Source organism: Myripristis murdjan, chromosome 14 (genome assembly GCF_902150065.1).
Source record: "Myripristis murdjan chromosome 14, fMyrMur1.1, whole genome shotgun sequence".
In the NCBI taxonomy this organism is placed as follows: domain Eukaryota; kingdom Metazoa; phylum Chordata; class Actinopteri; order Holocentriformes; family Holocentridae; genus Myripristis; species Myripristis murdjan.
This window is the reverse complement of record NC_043993.1, coordinates 919798-935536: the sequence shown is the minus strand read 5'-3', so window position 1 is coordinate 935536 and position 15739 is coordinate 919798. Positions and strand designations below refer to the sequence as shown.

At 40.4% G+C, this 15739-nt stretch overlaps 1 protein-coding gene across 1 annotated transcript; it reads left to right on the top strand.

Moving 5' to 3' along the window:
* Positions 1-2585: 2585 nt before the first annotated feature.
* Positions 2586-15334, top strand: LOC115371531 (cornifelin homolog B-like). Its single transcript, XM_030068961.1, has 5 exons — positions 2586-2722; positions 7069-7179; positions 8213-8367; positions 12307-12451; positions 14450-15334. Exons 2-4 carry the CDS (start codon positions 7077-7079, stop codon positions 12424-12426), a joined length of 378 nt encoding a protein of 125 aa, XP_029924821.1. The 5' UTR covers positions 2586-2722; positions 7069-7076; the 3' UTR covers positions 12427-12451; positions 14450-15334.
* The last annotated feature ends 405 nt before the right edge of the window (positions 15335-15739 follow it).

Genomic DNA, 15739 nt, shown 5'->3' with positions numbered 1-15739 from the left:
TGCTAACAGTGCAATGTACTAGTAGAATCATGTTATGCTGGGACTCCGTTATTGTAGGTTTATTCTGCAATGGGCTAAGGGGTGTTTTAGTATTTCTTTATGAGAGGGCCCTGTAAGGGTTTTTGTGAGGATGTGAGGGTTAGGGTTAGGACTTAGGGAGGGGGAAGGTTAGAGTGAGGGTGAGGGTTAGGAGTTAGGGTGGGGGAAAGGTTAGGGTGAGGGTGAGGGTTAGGAGTTAGGGAGGGGGAAGGTTAGGGTGAGGGTGAGGGTTAGGAGTTAGAGAGGGGGAAGGTTAGGGTGAGGGTGAGGGTTAGGGTTTAGAGAGGGGGAAAGGTTAGGGTGAGGGTGAGGGTTAGAAGTTAGGGAGGGGGAAGGTTAGGGTGAGGGTGAGGGTTAGGAGTTAGAGAGGGGAAGGTTAGGGTGAGGGTGAGGGTTAGGAGTTAGAGAGGGGGAAGGTTAGGGTGAGGGTGAGGGTTAGGAGTTAGGGTGGGGGAAAGGTTAGGTGTTAGGAACGATACACTCAATATCTCACACCGAACCTGTCTCCAATTTGAGTAGGACGGGCAGCATGCAAGGCAAGTTTTTGAGAGAAAAGGCACTGGTTAGGGTTAGGGTTAGGGTTAACCCTTCCCCAAAAGAGACAGGTTAACCCTAACCCGTCTCTTTTGGGGAAGGCCCTGTTAGGGTGAAGGTTTTAAGGTGTGGATTTAGGGGTTAGGGTGAGGGTAGGGCCCTTTTTGTGGTGTGTGTTGGTGCTTTGTATTCGTGTGTGTTGGGCGGCTGTTGTTTTGTCTTAATTTTGGGGTATAGTGGTGTAAATGGGGTCATTTGATGCTGAGGGCTTCATACATGAAGCCTAGGTGGGGAATTGCAAACATGGCTTGGTTTTAAGCTAGAATTAAGGGCTAACTGGCCTTTCAGTCCCTGGTCAAAATGGTTGTGTAGGAGCCATTAAGTCTCGTGTTTGTTTATGTTATTTGGTTATATTGATTGTGTTGGCCCCTAGATGGCAACAGCTTTCTTGCCTGCACAGGAAGTGAGGTCATGGGTCACAGGTGAGGTGGGTTCAAGTTAGGTGCCACAGGTGTTGGTGACTTAGTGGAAAATGGAGCACATGGGTGAAAGGCACACAGTTTTTACCGTGATAGTCATTTTTGGAGCATTTGAGTTTTTTCTCTTTATTTTGTAATTGATTCCACCGACAATTCATCCTCATCAATATGATCAAGCTGTTATCTGTCATCTACAATATTCAGTCACTTCAATAAATGGAACGGATCAAAGGCAAATTTGTTTGAACCTTCTTTTTATTACTGGAAATAGACATGCGTTAAAACTCCCTAAAACCCATGCTGCAGGTGACTAATTTTCTGTTTTGATAGTCACCACAGGTTGTTTCTGGCAGGAAAATCAAGTTGTTTACTTTATCAAGTTGTAAGCAGTCCCTAGTTCACCTTTAATTTCCCTATTCCACTCCGGCTAACCTGTATGCATTTTGCATAGCGGGCACGCATTTTTACCTCAAAGTACGTTGGTACAATTCAATGCTCTACAGGTACACATATTGTCTGCTATTCATTTATGCATTTTTTACATGTGTATGTGTGTTACACATACACTACTCACAAAAAGTTAGGGATATTCGGCTTTCGGGTGAAATTTCAGGATGAACCTAAAATGCATTATAACCTTTACAGGTGAACTTAATGTGACCTTCTGTAAACTTTTGAATGCACATGTCCAACTGTTCAGTGTTTCAGTACTTTTTGCACAAGTTGCTGTTCTCTAACAAGGAGTTTAACGGCAAAATTCACATCAGGTGTTTGATGCTCCAGCTCATCGAGGTCGTATCATTAGGGAATGGCTGCTGGAGACTGGGGTACCTCAGATGGAGTGGCCTGCACTTTCTCCAGACCTGAATCCCATAGAAAACCTATGGGATCAGCTGAGTGGCCGTGTAGAGGCTCGGAGCTCTGTACCCCAGAACCTCAATGTCCTGAGGGCCGCCCTTCAAGAAGAGTGGGATGCCATGCCTCAGCAGACAATAAGTCGACTTGTGAGCAGCATGAGACGTCGTTGTCAAGCTGTAATTGATGCTCAAGGGCACATGACAAGTTATTGACACTGACATTTTTTGTTGTGGTATACCCACCACTGTTGTTGGCTTTTGTTTCAAGAAATTGTTTGAGATGAGGAAATCACCAGTGCATGCTTCTACTTAAATGCCCTACTTTCATGATATAATATCACTGTAGCGTGAACTTTTTATATTTTACATAAATTTCACCCAAAAGCCAAATATCCCTAACTTTTTGTGAGTAGTGTATAACCATATTTTAAAATATAAGTCATCGTTGCGCACAGCAAACATTTATTTAATAAAGTTTAGCAAAAAGAATGACAATAATCAGCTTAAACTATTACTACTACAAGTTGCCATAGTAACTAAGATCAGTTTCATCAGCATTTGATAGTAAATGAGTGTCTCTCAGTGTGTGTGTGTGTGTGTGTGTCTGTGTGTCTGTGTGTCTGTGTGGGTGTGTGTGTGTGTGTGTGAGTCAGTGCAGGTCAGGGAGGAAGCAGACTCCCAGCAGGACTGACAGGTTCGGCAGGTCACAGGAAGCCATGTTCCTCTGGCAAAACACTGATTGCCAGTTAGAAAAATCAGCGTCTGAGACCGTGTGTCTTTAAGGGTCACTATCTTTTCATCACAGACACACAGGTAAGACCTTATGCTTGTGTTTTTATCAGCATACAGTCACTCAAGAGATGAATTATCAGCAGTTTACAAATGATTTCAGATAGCAGTGTTGTGTCGTCAGCTGATGTGTCCTTTTAGGTGGCAGACCAATCTGACCACACACACATTTTGTTATTAAGTAAAAGCGGTTTTAGAAGAGGGCTGTAGATAGGCTGTAATGAGAGGTTTTCTCTTGCTAGTCTTGCTATCATATAAGTTATACTGATAGCAAAATGAACAGTTGACAAGTTGTATTCCAAGAAAAAAAACTCAGAATTTTCAAGATTAAAGTTATAAATTCAGGGGAAAAACTCACAAATGTATGAGAAAAAACTGAAAAATTCTGAGATCAAAATGGTACATTTATGAAGAAAAAAATCACAAATTTATGAGAACTGGGGAAAAAAATATGTTTCTTATACTATGGGATTTAGTAATGGGCTAAAAACATCAGGAATTCCTTTTTATTAAATCCCACTGCAAAGTAGAATTTGATGAGGTCATCAGCTACAGGCGTGATACACAGCAAATTCCCTGACTTTTTTTCCTCATTAATTTATGACTATAATCCCTGAAGTGTTGATTTTTTTTTTCTCATAAATTTATGACTTTAAAATCTGATTTTTTCTTGGAATATTAAGGCCCTCCCTTCCCTGGCTCCATTTTTTTTTCCCCAAACAGTGGTCCATCGTGGATACTAGCAAACCTGCTCTGGAAACTAAAGTGAAAGTAAACTGAACTGAAAAGAAAAAATAAAAACAACATTAAAACAAAAACTAATGAAAACAAAACTACACAACTACCAGTCTTACCAGTGTTTTCCTAATGTATATATGATGAGGTGAGGTGCCTGCACAGAGCCATAAAGATCCTTAAAGACAACACCCACCCCAGCCACAGCCTGTTCACCCTGCTGCCATCAGGCAAAAGATACAGAAGTATCCGCTGCCGTACAACCAGACTACAGAGCAGCTTCTTCCCTCAGGCTGTGAGACTACTAAATGCACCATCTGAACTCCTCCATGTTTAATAATTTTTTTTTAAACAATCAATCAAGAGGGAACCACATTTTAATTTCATTATACAATCTGTTGTATAATGACCAATAAACTTCCTTGTATCCTTGTATGATGACAGGCCCTGTCATTGTACAAAAAGTAAGGAAATTTGTGTTTGGTAGATCATTTCTTTGTTGTAACAATGCTTCTTGGCAATAAATATCATACCATTGGAAAGCCTGTTTGTTTCCCTCTTAAATGGTGCCACATTTCTAAGGAACATGCATTTGTGGGATGAGCAGCAGAGCTGAGGATGTGGGTTGCACCCATGAAGAATTTGCCATATCTTCTCTGCCAGTGCCTAACAGCTGATTCTGCCACTGACTCTTGTTTGGTGTTTGGTGGATTGGATCATTGAAGTCTGAAGAAACAAGACATATTGGCAGTTTAACAATTTATTCATTTAACAAACAGGAGCCTCAGTAGCCTGTGGAAGAACCATACACACTGGTTGCAGAATCTCATCTCGATATCTCTATGCATTGAGATTGCCTCCAATGATGACAAGCCTCGTTTTTCCAGTGAGGGAGATGTCGCCCCACACCACCACACTGCCTCCACCAAAAGGTGTTACTCTATCGGCACAGCAATCAGCATAGCGTTCTCCGCGTCTTCTCCACACTTTGACCCTATGATCCAAATGCCATAGGCAGAATCTGGACTCATCGCTGAACATAGCGTTCCTCCACATGTTCAGGTTCCAGGGCACGTGTTGCTGACACCAGCGCAAACGGGCCTGACGGTGAAGGGCAGTCATGGCAGGCCTCCTGGCAGCCCTATGAGACCAGAGATTGGCTGTGTGCAGTCTGTTCCAGATTGTCTGAGCCGTCGGCCATATTGTCCTGCAAACCTTGACTACAAATCTGTAGAAGACAGCCTACGGTACCTAAGTGCTGACAGGGTGAGGAAACGCTCTTCTTGGGGTGTCGTCTTCTTGGGACGCCCACTTCGCGGCCTGTCTCTGACGTCCCCTGTTATGTGGAACTTGGCCTTCACTTTGGAGATGGTACTAGGGCTCACTCCAAGTAATGCCACAACTTGGTTTTGCGGAACACCAGCTTGAAGTTGCCCTATCATACGGGCCCTATCCAGATGCATGCTGATTCTTGGAGCAGACACCTACTGACCACTGTAGCAGGGCCCATGCTCACAGGGCACCTGCCAATCAGCAAAATCAGCTGTTAGGCATTGGCAGAGAAGATCTGGCAAATTTTTCATGGGTGCAACCCACATACTCAGCTCTGCTGCACAAATTTCCTTACTTTTTGTGCTAAGATTAATATTGTTTTGTCGTACATAAATAAATAATTTCTTTCCAGTGAAGAAATAAATGAGTCCCCTCCTAAAGTATGGATGCCACCATTATCTGAGAGCTGGGAGCTCTTGAAAAGAACATGGATTTGTAAGAACCAGCCTTAGGCTAATAGTAATTATAATAATTGATCAAAGTACTTATTACAGTAAAGTTACTGTAGTGTATGCTTTTTTTTTGTGGAAATTTGACTTAACACTCTTCTAAAAACTGTCCTTCTGCTTGTCAGAGTCAAACAGATTTAGAATTCCAGTTTAGTTACTGATGTCACATGTAGCCAGGGGTTTTCATGAGTGAGTGCTCTGATTGGTCAACAGTATGCATAGTTAGCTAATGCCTCATAGCCTGTCAGACAGCAGCCAGCCAGCTGCAACTCTGGATGTTAGTTCCTCAAAGAGAGAAACACACTGGTATGAAGAGAATGTAGTAATTATAGATTGAGCTTCTCTCTCCTACAGGTTTTGTACCAGCTAACTATAAAAACAAACAAAAAAAAATCTTTCCAGTGGATCTTTAACAAATACCAAGTTTTGTGTATTCAACATGTCTGTTTATATGAGCAATATTCATTTTATATTGATATGATAATGATAATATTCATTTTTATCTGAACTGAACAAAAATTTGGTTTCTTTTAATCTACATGTTGTTTCAGACCCATTTGCCCCTAATCAAGAAAAAAGATTTGAGTTGAAACATTCAATAGTTCAAAGTTAGGGGTGTGTAATGTAGTGTACCAAACATTCCCATCACAGGATTTTGTTTTGATGAACTATCTATAGTGGTCAATAGATTCAGTTTCCAGCTCTTATATGTCAGAGAGGGTTAGACTGCCAAGTTCAAGTTGATTTATTAATGCAGCTCTTCATCCCAAACACTTCTCAAAGGACTTCACAAAAATGACCTGAAACAGAAACAAACACGACATACACATGAATGCGTTAAATGACTAGCGTTCATCAAACACACTCACACTTACGCACTGTTTTGAGCATCTATGGCCAAAGATTTACAGCAACTGGCAAGTTGGCTTGTGCAATTCATACAACACTGCTACCGGCACTGCTGAGGCCTGTCCATACGAATATCTGAATGAGTTTTATGAGCTAATCTGTACAGATTCCAAAAGAAAAATCTCAGATTATTGTGAAAAATGTGCTGGACAGGTCTGAAAAAGAACATGAGCCACATCAGCATTGTATATTAAAAGACACATCAAGCTGAAGCATCTGACCATAATAGGTAAATACTTAGAAAAAAAAACTTAGATAAATAGTTTCATTTACTTTTTGACCAAGGAAGCACATGGCTCGGCTTTGTGAGGTCGGATCAGCCACACACTGCAGTGTCTGCCGCCAATTCTTGAGGTTTTTTTCTGCTAAATTTGTGCGTTTTTCTCATAAATTTATGATTTCAATCTTGGAAATTCTGAGGGTTTTTTTCAGAATATTTTCTGCCTACAATGGCACCAACATGCCGTTGTAGCGTCCTCCTCCTCCTCTGTGTCCCTCTGCTAGGGCAGCATATGGGAGCACAGTAACCGAGCCTGACCTCAACCCGCCAGGCATTCTTTATTTGTGTCTGAACCCGACCTCAGCCTCAGATTTTGCTTGTCCTCCATTGCTAGGTTACGTCATCACGTAAACTCCAGAGCTACACAGGAAGTTGCCTCGAACAAACAGCAGGTCCATCATTTGTCACTAAAATAACGTAGACATGACCCAACCCGACTCGAACCTGGATATGATTTCAAAATTTTTGTCCCAACCTGACTCAACCCAATGGGTCCCAACAGGCTCAGGCTGGGTATCCACGCTCTACCCTCAAACCTGTCCTTCTTACTATCAGATGTTAATGAAAGTCACAGATTATTTGATACCGCATTAAGACGTCCCATCACTTTGAGTATACATGGTCCACAACATGTCTGACATGTTCTGCTCCTTTTTGCTTTGAAGCCCTCACAATGAGCTCCATGGTGGTCACTCGGCCTCGGCCTCTGCCAGTCTCCAGTGAGATTGACGACTGGGCGTCTGGGATCTGCAGCTGCTGCAACGACAAGGCTGACTGTGAGTTCCTGCTCTCATGGAGATGGTACACAACTCTGTGGTTTGGTATGACGAGGAGCCTGCCTGGGGGATTATGGGTATCTGGTAGGGCTGGGCAATGTGGATCAAATCAAATATCATATCTTTTCAACATCAGAATCAAAAGTACTTTACTGATCCTCAAGGGGAAACGGGGTCAGTTGCAGATGCGCAAAGTCTCAAGAGAAGAATATATTATAAGCGAACAAATTTGAATCCACATTAGATGAGCATTGAGACAACTGTCAAAACTCAAGGTTATCATAACTCCTCCTGTCATCTTCTGCAAACTAGCAAATCAAGCTGGTCAGCATCATCAAACAGACCTTGTATTTTATATGAGTTCTTAAAGGATCATACCAGTGATTTTGAGTATTCGGCCCCTTCACTACAGTTGCCCCACATTTTCCATGTCAACAAACCATTTTACAAATCATGCAGGCCTACTAAAGATTTCACAACATCTCATCAAAATGTGAATTTTTGGCTACCTTATAATGCTCTGCTTTTGTAGCTAACAAAGTCCTCAACATACAGAAACCACACAACGTTGCCCGGGGACTATTTTCCCTGGTGGAGAAGGGAGAGTTTTTTTTCACTCAGCCCTCAAAAACTCATTGAAACACAACAGTGCTGCTGCTTTTAGGACAATATGGAGGACTTTATTACAGTGATGGAGTCTTGGTGTGAAGAAAGTTTGAAGTCTCTGAAAGTTCATTTTCATATCGTAGTGGAATGAGTGGAAACCAAGGATAAAAGGGAGGGAAAATGATATTGCAGCTCTACTGCTCGTTCTGGGAAAAGATTAGCAGAAATGTGTTTACACATTTTGCCGATATTACAGTGAAGATAGAAAATCACTGTTCAGTGCATTCATTTGGCATCCCAGGTGAAAGCGGTCATGTGACACTGTGGGCCAGCTACAGGCGAGAGCGGAAGACAAACTGGTACTCTCTGTCTGCCTTCATTTTTCTTGTCCTCATCACATATTTGTGCATGTTTCCTCATGCTGAAGGCTGTTTGGCCTTCTGGTGCTGTCCTTGTTTCGCCTGCAAAACCACCAGGACGTACGGCCAGTGTCTCTGCCTCCCCCTGCTGGACATCTTTGGCTGCATCCCGCCTGTCACCATGTCCATGAGACTGTCCATGCGCCAACGCTACGGCATCAAAGTAAGGCCAAGTGTAACGTTTGTGCATGTGTGGACATTAGCTTGTTAGCTAGTCATTAGCTAAATTAACCTTAGCTTCTTAGTTCATTAGCTAATGTTAGCTAAAACACTTGGTTAAAGTGAGGTTAAGGTTAGGGTTAGGGCATAGGCGGTTCTAGGGGGTGGCAGGGGGTGGCAGCTGCCCCCCTAGAAAAATGCCTTGCCACCCTAGTTGCCACCCCAATTTCAGACAGTTTATTTATTTATTTTTTAATTGTGGCTGTTCGGAAACTCGCTGTTACGAGACTCAAATGTCCGAGTGCAAGTAAATTCAGCAAAAGATGACACTCCTACTATTTAAGGGGTTGATAAATAAATAAATAAATCAAAATATATATTTCTAATGCCACCTTTTGGTTTTCTATTCAATGCTTTACTCATGTACCACAATAATGGAATGTTTTTGAGTTAAAATATCCTCATTTGGGGGTTTTCCAAGCAAATATTGATATATGGGATCGTTTGGTATTAAATTAGCATATATATTTCTGCCACCCCTTAAAGTCTCCATGCCACCCTCTTGCCACCCCATGAATATTTGTCTAGATCCGCCCCTGGGTTAGGGTATGTTAGGGTTAAGGATAGGAAACTAGCTGGCAAATTAGCTACCAAGCTAGCATTAGCAAGCATGTTAATTCAACTAACTCCAAACGCAGACTTTTTTCCTCCGTTTGTGTTAAGTCATGTTACTGCTCTTTCATAAAACTGCTTTGTTCACGCCTCAGTGACACAAAACGTGGCACTGACACATTCCATCGCTGTCCAATAGGAAAAATGTGTGTTAAAAGAGCCTTCATCACACTTACTCTCAGAACATCTTATGTTTAATCTCAGAAGAAATAAACACATTGCTTTTTGATCCTGGGGAGACTTTGTTATAGAGATGGGATTTCTGGCTCTTTGAAGGGAGCCGGATATTTAGGATCCGTTCCTTTCAAAGAGCCGTTCAAAAGACTGGCTCATTTTTATATTTATTTATTTTTAACCCATTAAGACCTAAACATTCCACATGAGACTAACAGGGTGGTATCAGACTGTACTGGATGCTAAGAAGGTGTGGGTTAATATTTCGATCAGAATCATTCAAACTTAGACATCCCATATTCTATTGGTGGGATATCTGAGTTCGAATTATCCTGAAATAATGATCATTTCATTTGGCAATGGTCTGTGTGGACATTTGTAAACATTCCACAGGGTGGCACGGCGCCACATCCCTCTGCTTTGACAATAAGATCACTTTTGGATTTACCCTTTGTATTGAATAGGTGTGTGTGTGTGTGTGTGTGTGTGTAAATAAACCTTGAGTTAATGTTATCTATGCAATACCTAAAAAAGCTAAGCAGGGTCCAATGAATTCCCATGTAAAACAGCTTTTACTTTTAGTGCAAAATAGAACAAGAACAAACCTTTCAATATGTAGTGCAAATTTTAGTCTTTCTTTAGAAATTCATGATAACGCGTATCAAATGAGAAAACAAGGAGTTTCACTCCCTCCGGATCATAAATCACGCCACTGTTCTTCATACAGATGACCTTTATTCCATCACTTGTCATCACGTCACCAAGTCACCGTCGAACTATAAATACATACACAACATAAATACAAATTGACGGATAATTATACAAAAACATATCAAATAAAATTACAATAAAATAACTAATAATATTGATGGCTAGCAACATTACCTCAATAGCTGCATGCCCGTGAAGGAATAAGTCCAGAGAATCTTCAAACTTTCTTCTTCCAGAGATAAACAAAACTTAAGTCTCAAAAATGAGCAAATTTCCTTCAAACTTAAATAAAACCTATAGGCTGCCACCAAACCATTGACCGCTAAACATATCAGAACAACATTGGCTTAGTAGTCGTCCGTCTCAATTGCATCCAAAGCCAATGCATAGCGCACATGTGCAAGACAGGAAGGTGTCGTATCAAAATAAGTCCCCCGTGCAACAAAACATAACAATTAAGAAATTCCCTCATAAATCAAAAAATACAATTCAACAATAAGCCCCACATGTCAATTATTAATTTAAATCAGTTTAACTAATTGGCTTAACAAAATAATAAAATTAAAACAAAAACAAACAACAAATTACAATTTGGCAGTTAAAAGGAGATTATAAAAATATGTAATACTATCCAATACTTTTATAAAGCTAAACAAGATTTCAACTTCAAATATTAGAATAGAACAATATCAGTGCAAATTTTAAGAACATTTTGGATTGAAAACTCACAGTAATAATACTAATGTTGTACACCAGGAGATCAGCTCCTTGATTTAGCTTACTTTCTATAAACAATAAAGTGTAAAAAACTAAAAATAAAAAAAGGCAGCTCTGAAATAACACTGCAGTCCCATGCTTTATGACTATGAATTAAAGCAAAAAACAAAGAAATTGGGAACTGGCTCGTTCATTTCAAAGAGCCGGTTCAGTCGTTCACTTGAAAGAGCCGTTCAAAAGAATCGACTCGTTCGCGAATGACCCATCACTACTTTGCTGTCTTTCTACAAAATAGAATTTTTGTAGCTTGCAGTGTTGATGGTCCGACTTGTGGCTGCACTGCAGTGCTCTGTGGGTTCTTGGCTGCCCCCGGGGCTGTCTCGCTGCGTGGCCCGGGCGGTCCTGGGCATCTGCTGGCCCTGGTGGGTGGCCCCTTTGTCATTTTTTCAATGCAGTGTTTCTCAAAGTCACTGCTCTTACAAGGTCCTCATTTACAAAAGAGGACCTTTACACTGACATCATAAAGAATTGTCAATGTGTAGCGGCTACTATCGATGAAAAAAAGCAGCACAGAAGCTAAGTTGGCTTTTAACTGTGATGCATTCATACAAATCCATACCGAGGTCCAGGTGCATTTTATACTGTTTATTAATGAAAACCAAAAAAAAAAAAAAAAAAAAAAAAAAAAAAGACTGACAAGCAGTTGTCCTGGAAGAACTAAAGCAACTTCTACCTGATGTGATGTGATGTGACAGTCCACAGAATCTTTGTCTCTGTCCCACCATACAAGTACATGAACAAGTAAATAACGTCAAACCATGCAGTCTAAACAAATATTAAAAAAAAAAAAAAAAACACGGGCTAAATACACAGTTTGGCTCCTACACTCTGTATTTTCTTACTTAGGAGCAGAACTACAATCTGAAGACAAACTTTGCCCAGTTTCTGTGCTGGTTTTCTGTCATTTAGTTTAAATTCATGGTTTCTAAAATGACAGACAGTGATCCGCACTGAAATAAAAAAAGGGGAAAAAAAATCAATCTTGTCCTCTCTAACATTGGGCTGATCTATTCTTTTTTTGCTCATTGCTTCATTGTGTCATGTTTATCAGAGCATCTTCATCTCAGTTTTGGTTTGGTCACATGGTGAGCATTGAGCATTCAGGGGCTGTGATTGGTCGGGTGTGATGGAAGTACGTACAGGATTTACAACAGGGGAAGTAAAAAAATGATTCCTCAAATTTCAAGCGAACAGAAAATATGACAGTCACATCGGTACTGCATTAATTACAGGATTACTACTCACAGTGGTAACATAAAATTATTCATTGTTCATTCAAAACATTCCCTCTATTTTTGTTAGGTTCATAGTTATGGGCAATCTAAATCTGCTTGCCCCCCAAAATCTCATTAATTCCAGGAGTTTGGAGGATACATTGCTCACAGACAGAGCTAACAGAATATCAGAGTGAAAACATAACCTCCTAGATGAAAGTAATTACAGTAACAATTATATACAGGAACGATAATGTCTTCACAATGTCAAATTTTTACAGGAACGAAGAAACAACTGGTTTAAGCTTGATAACTGTGGATTTTTTTTAAAATTGCAAAACATGCGCAGTCTAACTGATTTGCCACCTCTTTAACTCTGTCTGGTGTGTGTCCAGGGCAGCATGTGTACAGACTGTGTGTGCGCCACCTGCTGTTCACCCTGCGTGTGGTGCCAGATGTCCCGAGAGATGAAGTACAGGCAACTGCCCACAATGCTGGGGGACATCATCCGTTAAGTTGATCTCACATCTTCCACAAGAGGTATTAGGATGCTGATGGACTTTTACTGTAATGAAGCAATCGAGGGAGTTTGCCTGATTTAGACAGCAGCCGGGCAAGAGAGGGGTGAACCTCTACCCTTTACCCAGTGAATAAAATGAAGAAAGAAAGAAAGAAAGAAAGAAAGAAAGAAAGAAAGAAAGAGTAATAGATAATTAGCTGAACTACTCTAACAATCAGTCAAAATAAATTAATACTTAACCCTTTATAGGGCACTCATTGAAATACTTTGAAATTCAAAAAAACAACCCTAGACTGTTATTAGTGAACATGACATGACTTTATTACTTTTATAAAAATTTTCAAAAAAATTTCATTTTCCCATAGAAAATCAAGGCCAATGAGATTGGTCAAATGCCACAATCATGTGACCTGGGATGTAGAGCAATCTTTGCTGATTGGCTGGGTGAAGACCAAATGATTATTGAACTAATTGAGACAGGGGATGGGCGTGATATGTAAAATTTTTGAAATTACCAAAAATAGTCACTTGCCCGATAAAGGGTTAACAACTAACATTAACATTAACATTAAATAACAACCATTGTCCGGTCTTTGCTGGCACCTCAGTGGGGCTGTCGGGGCCAGTTTCCAGGTGCTAATGGCCCAGCAAATCCCTTTGGGCCACACAGGGCTAACCGATGTTTGAGGCGGAGTTAAGGGCTTACCTGGCTTTGGGTGGGGAGACGGTGCAGCTGATAAGTACAGGTGTTAATGTAGCAGCTCACTTTTGTAGAAGAAAAATAACAGTGGAAAAAAAATGGTGAAACAAGAACATCAGGGCTCTGCTCATTGTCTGGGCAGAGAATAATGGCCAACATCAAACTGAAGGTATTTGCTGAAAAGAGGATGTTATGTGATATATAGTGAGAGAGCTGGCAGCAGTGAGGATCCAGCGCACAACGGGACAGGTCCGCCAAAAACTGAAAAAACTGATGTGTCAGTACAAGGCAGTTAAAACATTCCATTCTGCAGTAGTTAGTTGGTGGCAGGTATGCAGTCTTTAACCGCTGTGTTCCCGCTTCCCACTGGCGTGCATGGACGGGATGTGTGATGTTTACACTGAGGTGGCATGTGATGGGCGGGTTATTGAGCCAGACTGTGGGGCCATCAGCACAACAGTGGAAATGTGAATGCTTTTTGCTCTGGTGGTTTGAGGCGGCGGGTCATTAAGACCATCTGGCTGGAAGATAGCCCTCACTCGCAGTGACACGACAGTGGAAAATCGGCTAATCAGCTTTTTTCCGAAGCCTAGTTACCAGGAGTTCAGGATGCAACTGTTATTTCTTATTGTCAGTGTTTGATATAATACTAAATTATACATTTATTCCCAAAAACTGAATAGCCAAAAAGTATTGCTTCCAATAAACAGATTTATTAAAATCTATTCTGTCAACTTCCCATTTAATTCAACTTTAAATGTCTTTTAAAAATGTCCATATGAAACTCAAATGTCCACGAGAAACCCAAAAATCCTTTCCATTGAAATCCACAAGCAAAAATCCCCCTTCTAAATGCAAATTAGAAGTCAAAACAGCAGTGCATTGCAAAAAGGAAAACACTGGTCGGTGGCCAGCAATGCTGCAGTTGCAGCTTTTGCTCTCAATTTATTTTCAGTTCTTTTCTGTCAGTCATGACTTAAAGATCCCATGCATTGGACTCTTACTTTTTTTATTTGATGTATTTCCTGTTGAAAGAGGATGTCTGGGCGGGAGATGGTGCCAGAAGGATCACTCTCTAGTGCAAAGCAACAGGACATCAGTTTGGGAGAGAAACAATTTTATTTGAAGGGATGAGGCAGATAAGAGATAATGTTTAGCGTTTTGTTCAAGTTTTATTGGTTGAAATTTTAATTCACACCCACTAGAGCAGGATGTCACCATTTCAGATCCTCTGTTTTACTGGAAGTAGAAGTCAAGTGAGGTCATTTCATGGGGACTTCAAATGTACAAAATAGGAATCACTGTTTTCCCTTCACAGATACCAAACATCCTCTCTCTCTGCTTCCTGGTTCCTCTCTCCACACCCCAAACAATCCTTCCCTTCCTTGGTTCTCCAGCCCGGCTCCAAAAGGCATGGACATGACCATCGCTGAACACTGTATTTACTCATTATGGGCCAGGATTTGGCATGAAGAAGACACAAGGCAGATCTAACCCTGCAAGGCTTTAACACTTTAGATCAACCATGTAAACATCTGCTTTCATGCTGGAGGTGATGCCATACTACAAGAGTAACTTCAGTCTAACTTGTTTGTAATCTTAATGAGAACATCAACACTAACCACAGCCTGATTTGTTTAAGCCCAGGTTACACAGCTGGCCGTTCTGGAGGTGAATAACTTTACCTATGAACAATGGGAACACTTTGCATCGTTGCACATACAGCATCTTATTTTTATATGTCGAGCGCATACCAGCTGTTGGCGTGCTCTGTAACTGCTGCTGAAGTCAGACTGACATTTGATCGTGCCCCCCATCAGAGAAAACCTAAAGGAGTCCCAGACAGAAATGTCCATAAGCCTTATGTATTGTCACTTTTTCTGCTTTATGGTTCCTCTGCCTGGAGTTGCTGAATGAATGACCAGTTGATAATATTATTTGTCTTATATTATTATTTTTGAAAGGCATGTCAGCAGTGTGTATGTCTACTGTAAATACCTGTAGACCTGCATGATGTGAATAACTGTACATGTTGCATATTCTTTTGTTTTCTTCAGATTCTCAGCAAATTGCATATATCTTTGTTTTGTGTCTATAGTTTATTTAATAGTGCATGTGTTTCATATTTTTTGATATATTTGCATATTGTTTATATTTTGTCTTGCCTGAGTATGTTCCACTGCTGTTATTTTAAACTCATACATTCTGTAACTCATATTTTCATATATTTCTAATTAATAAATACTATTGCTGCAAAAAAGAAATTGATTATATGTGGAAAATATACACCATATATATGCAGGGATATTGCACTGTTGAATTGCTGTCAATAAACTATTGCACAGTTAATTGGTTAAATAAACAGTTAAATAGCAATAGTAACATATTTGCTTCATCCTGTTGCTTTTTGCTGCTCCAACAATGCAATTTCATGCTATTTGTCTAATATCAAATATCGGATTTAAAAAAAAAAAAAAATGAAACAAATTTATTTATGTAGTGTTATTTTTAAAGAACGACCACGATCTTCGTGTCATATTCATGTGTTTTTCATTTCTGATCACATCAAGTACCATGAAACACAGTGCATTCTGCAGTAAAGTAGGTG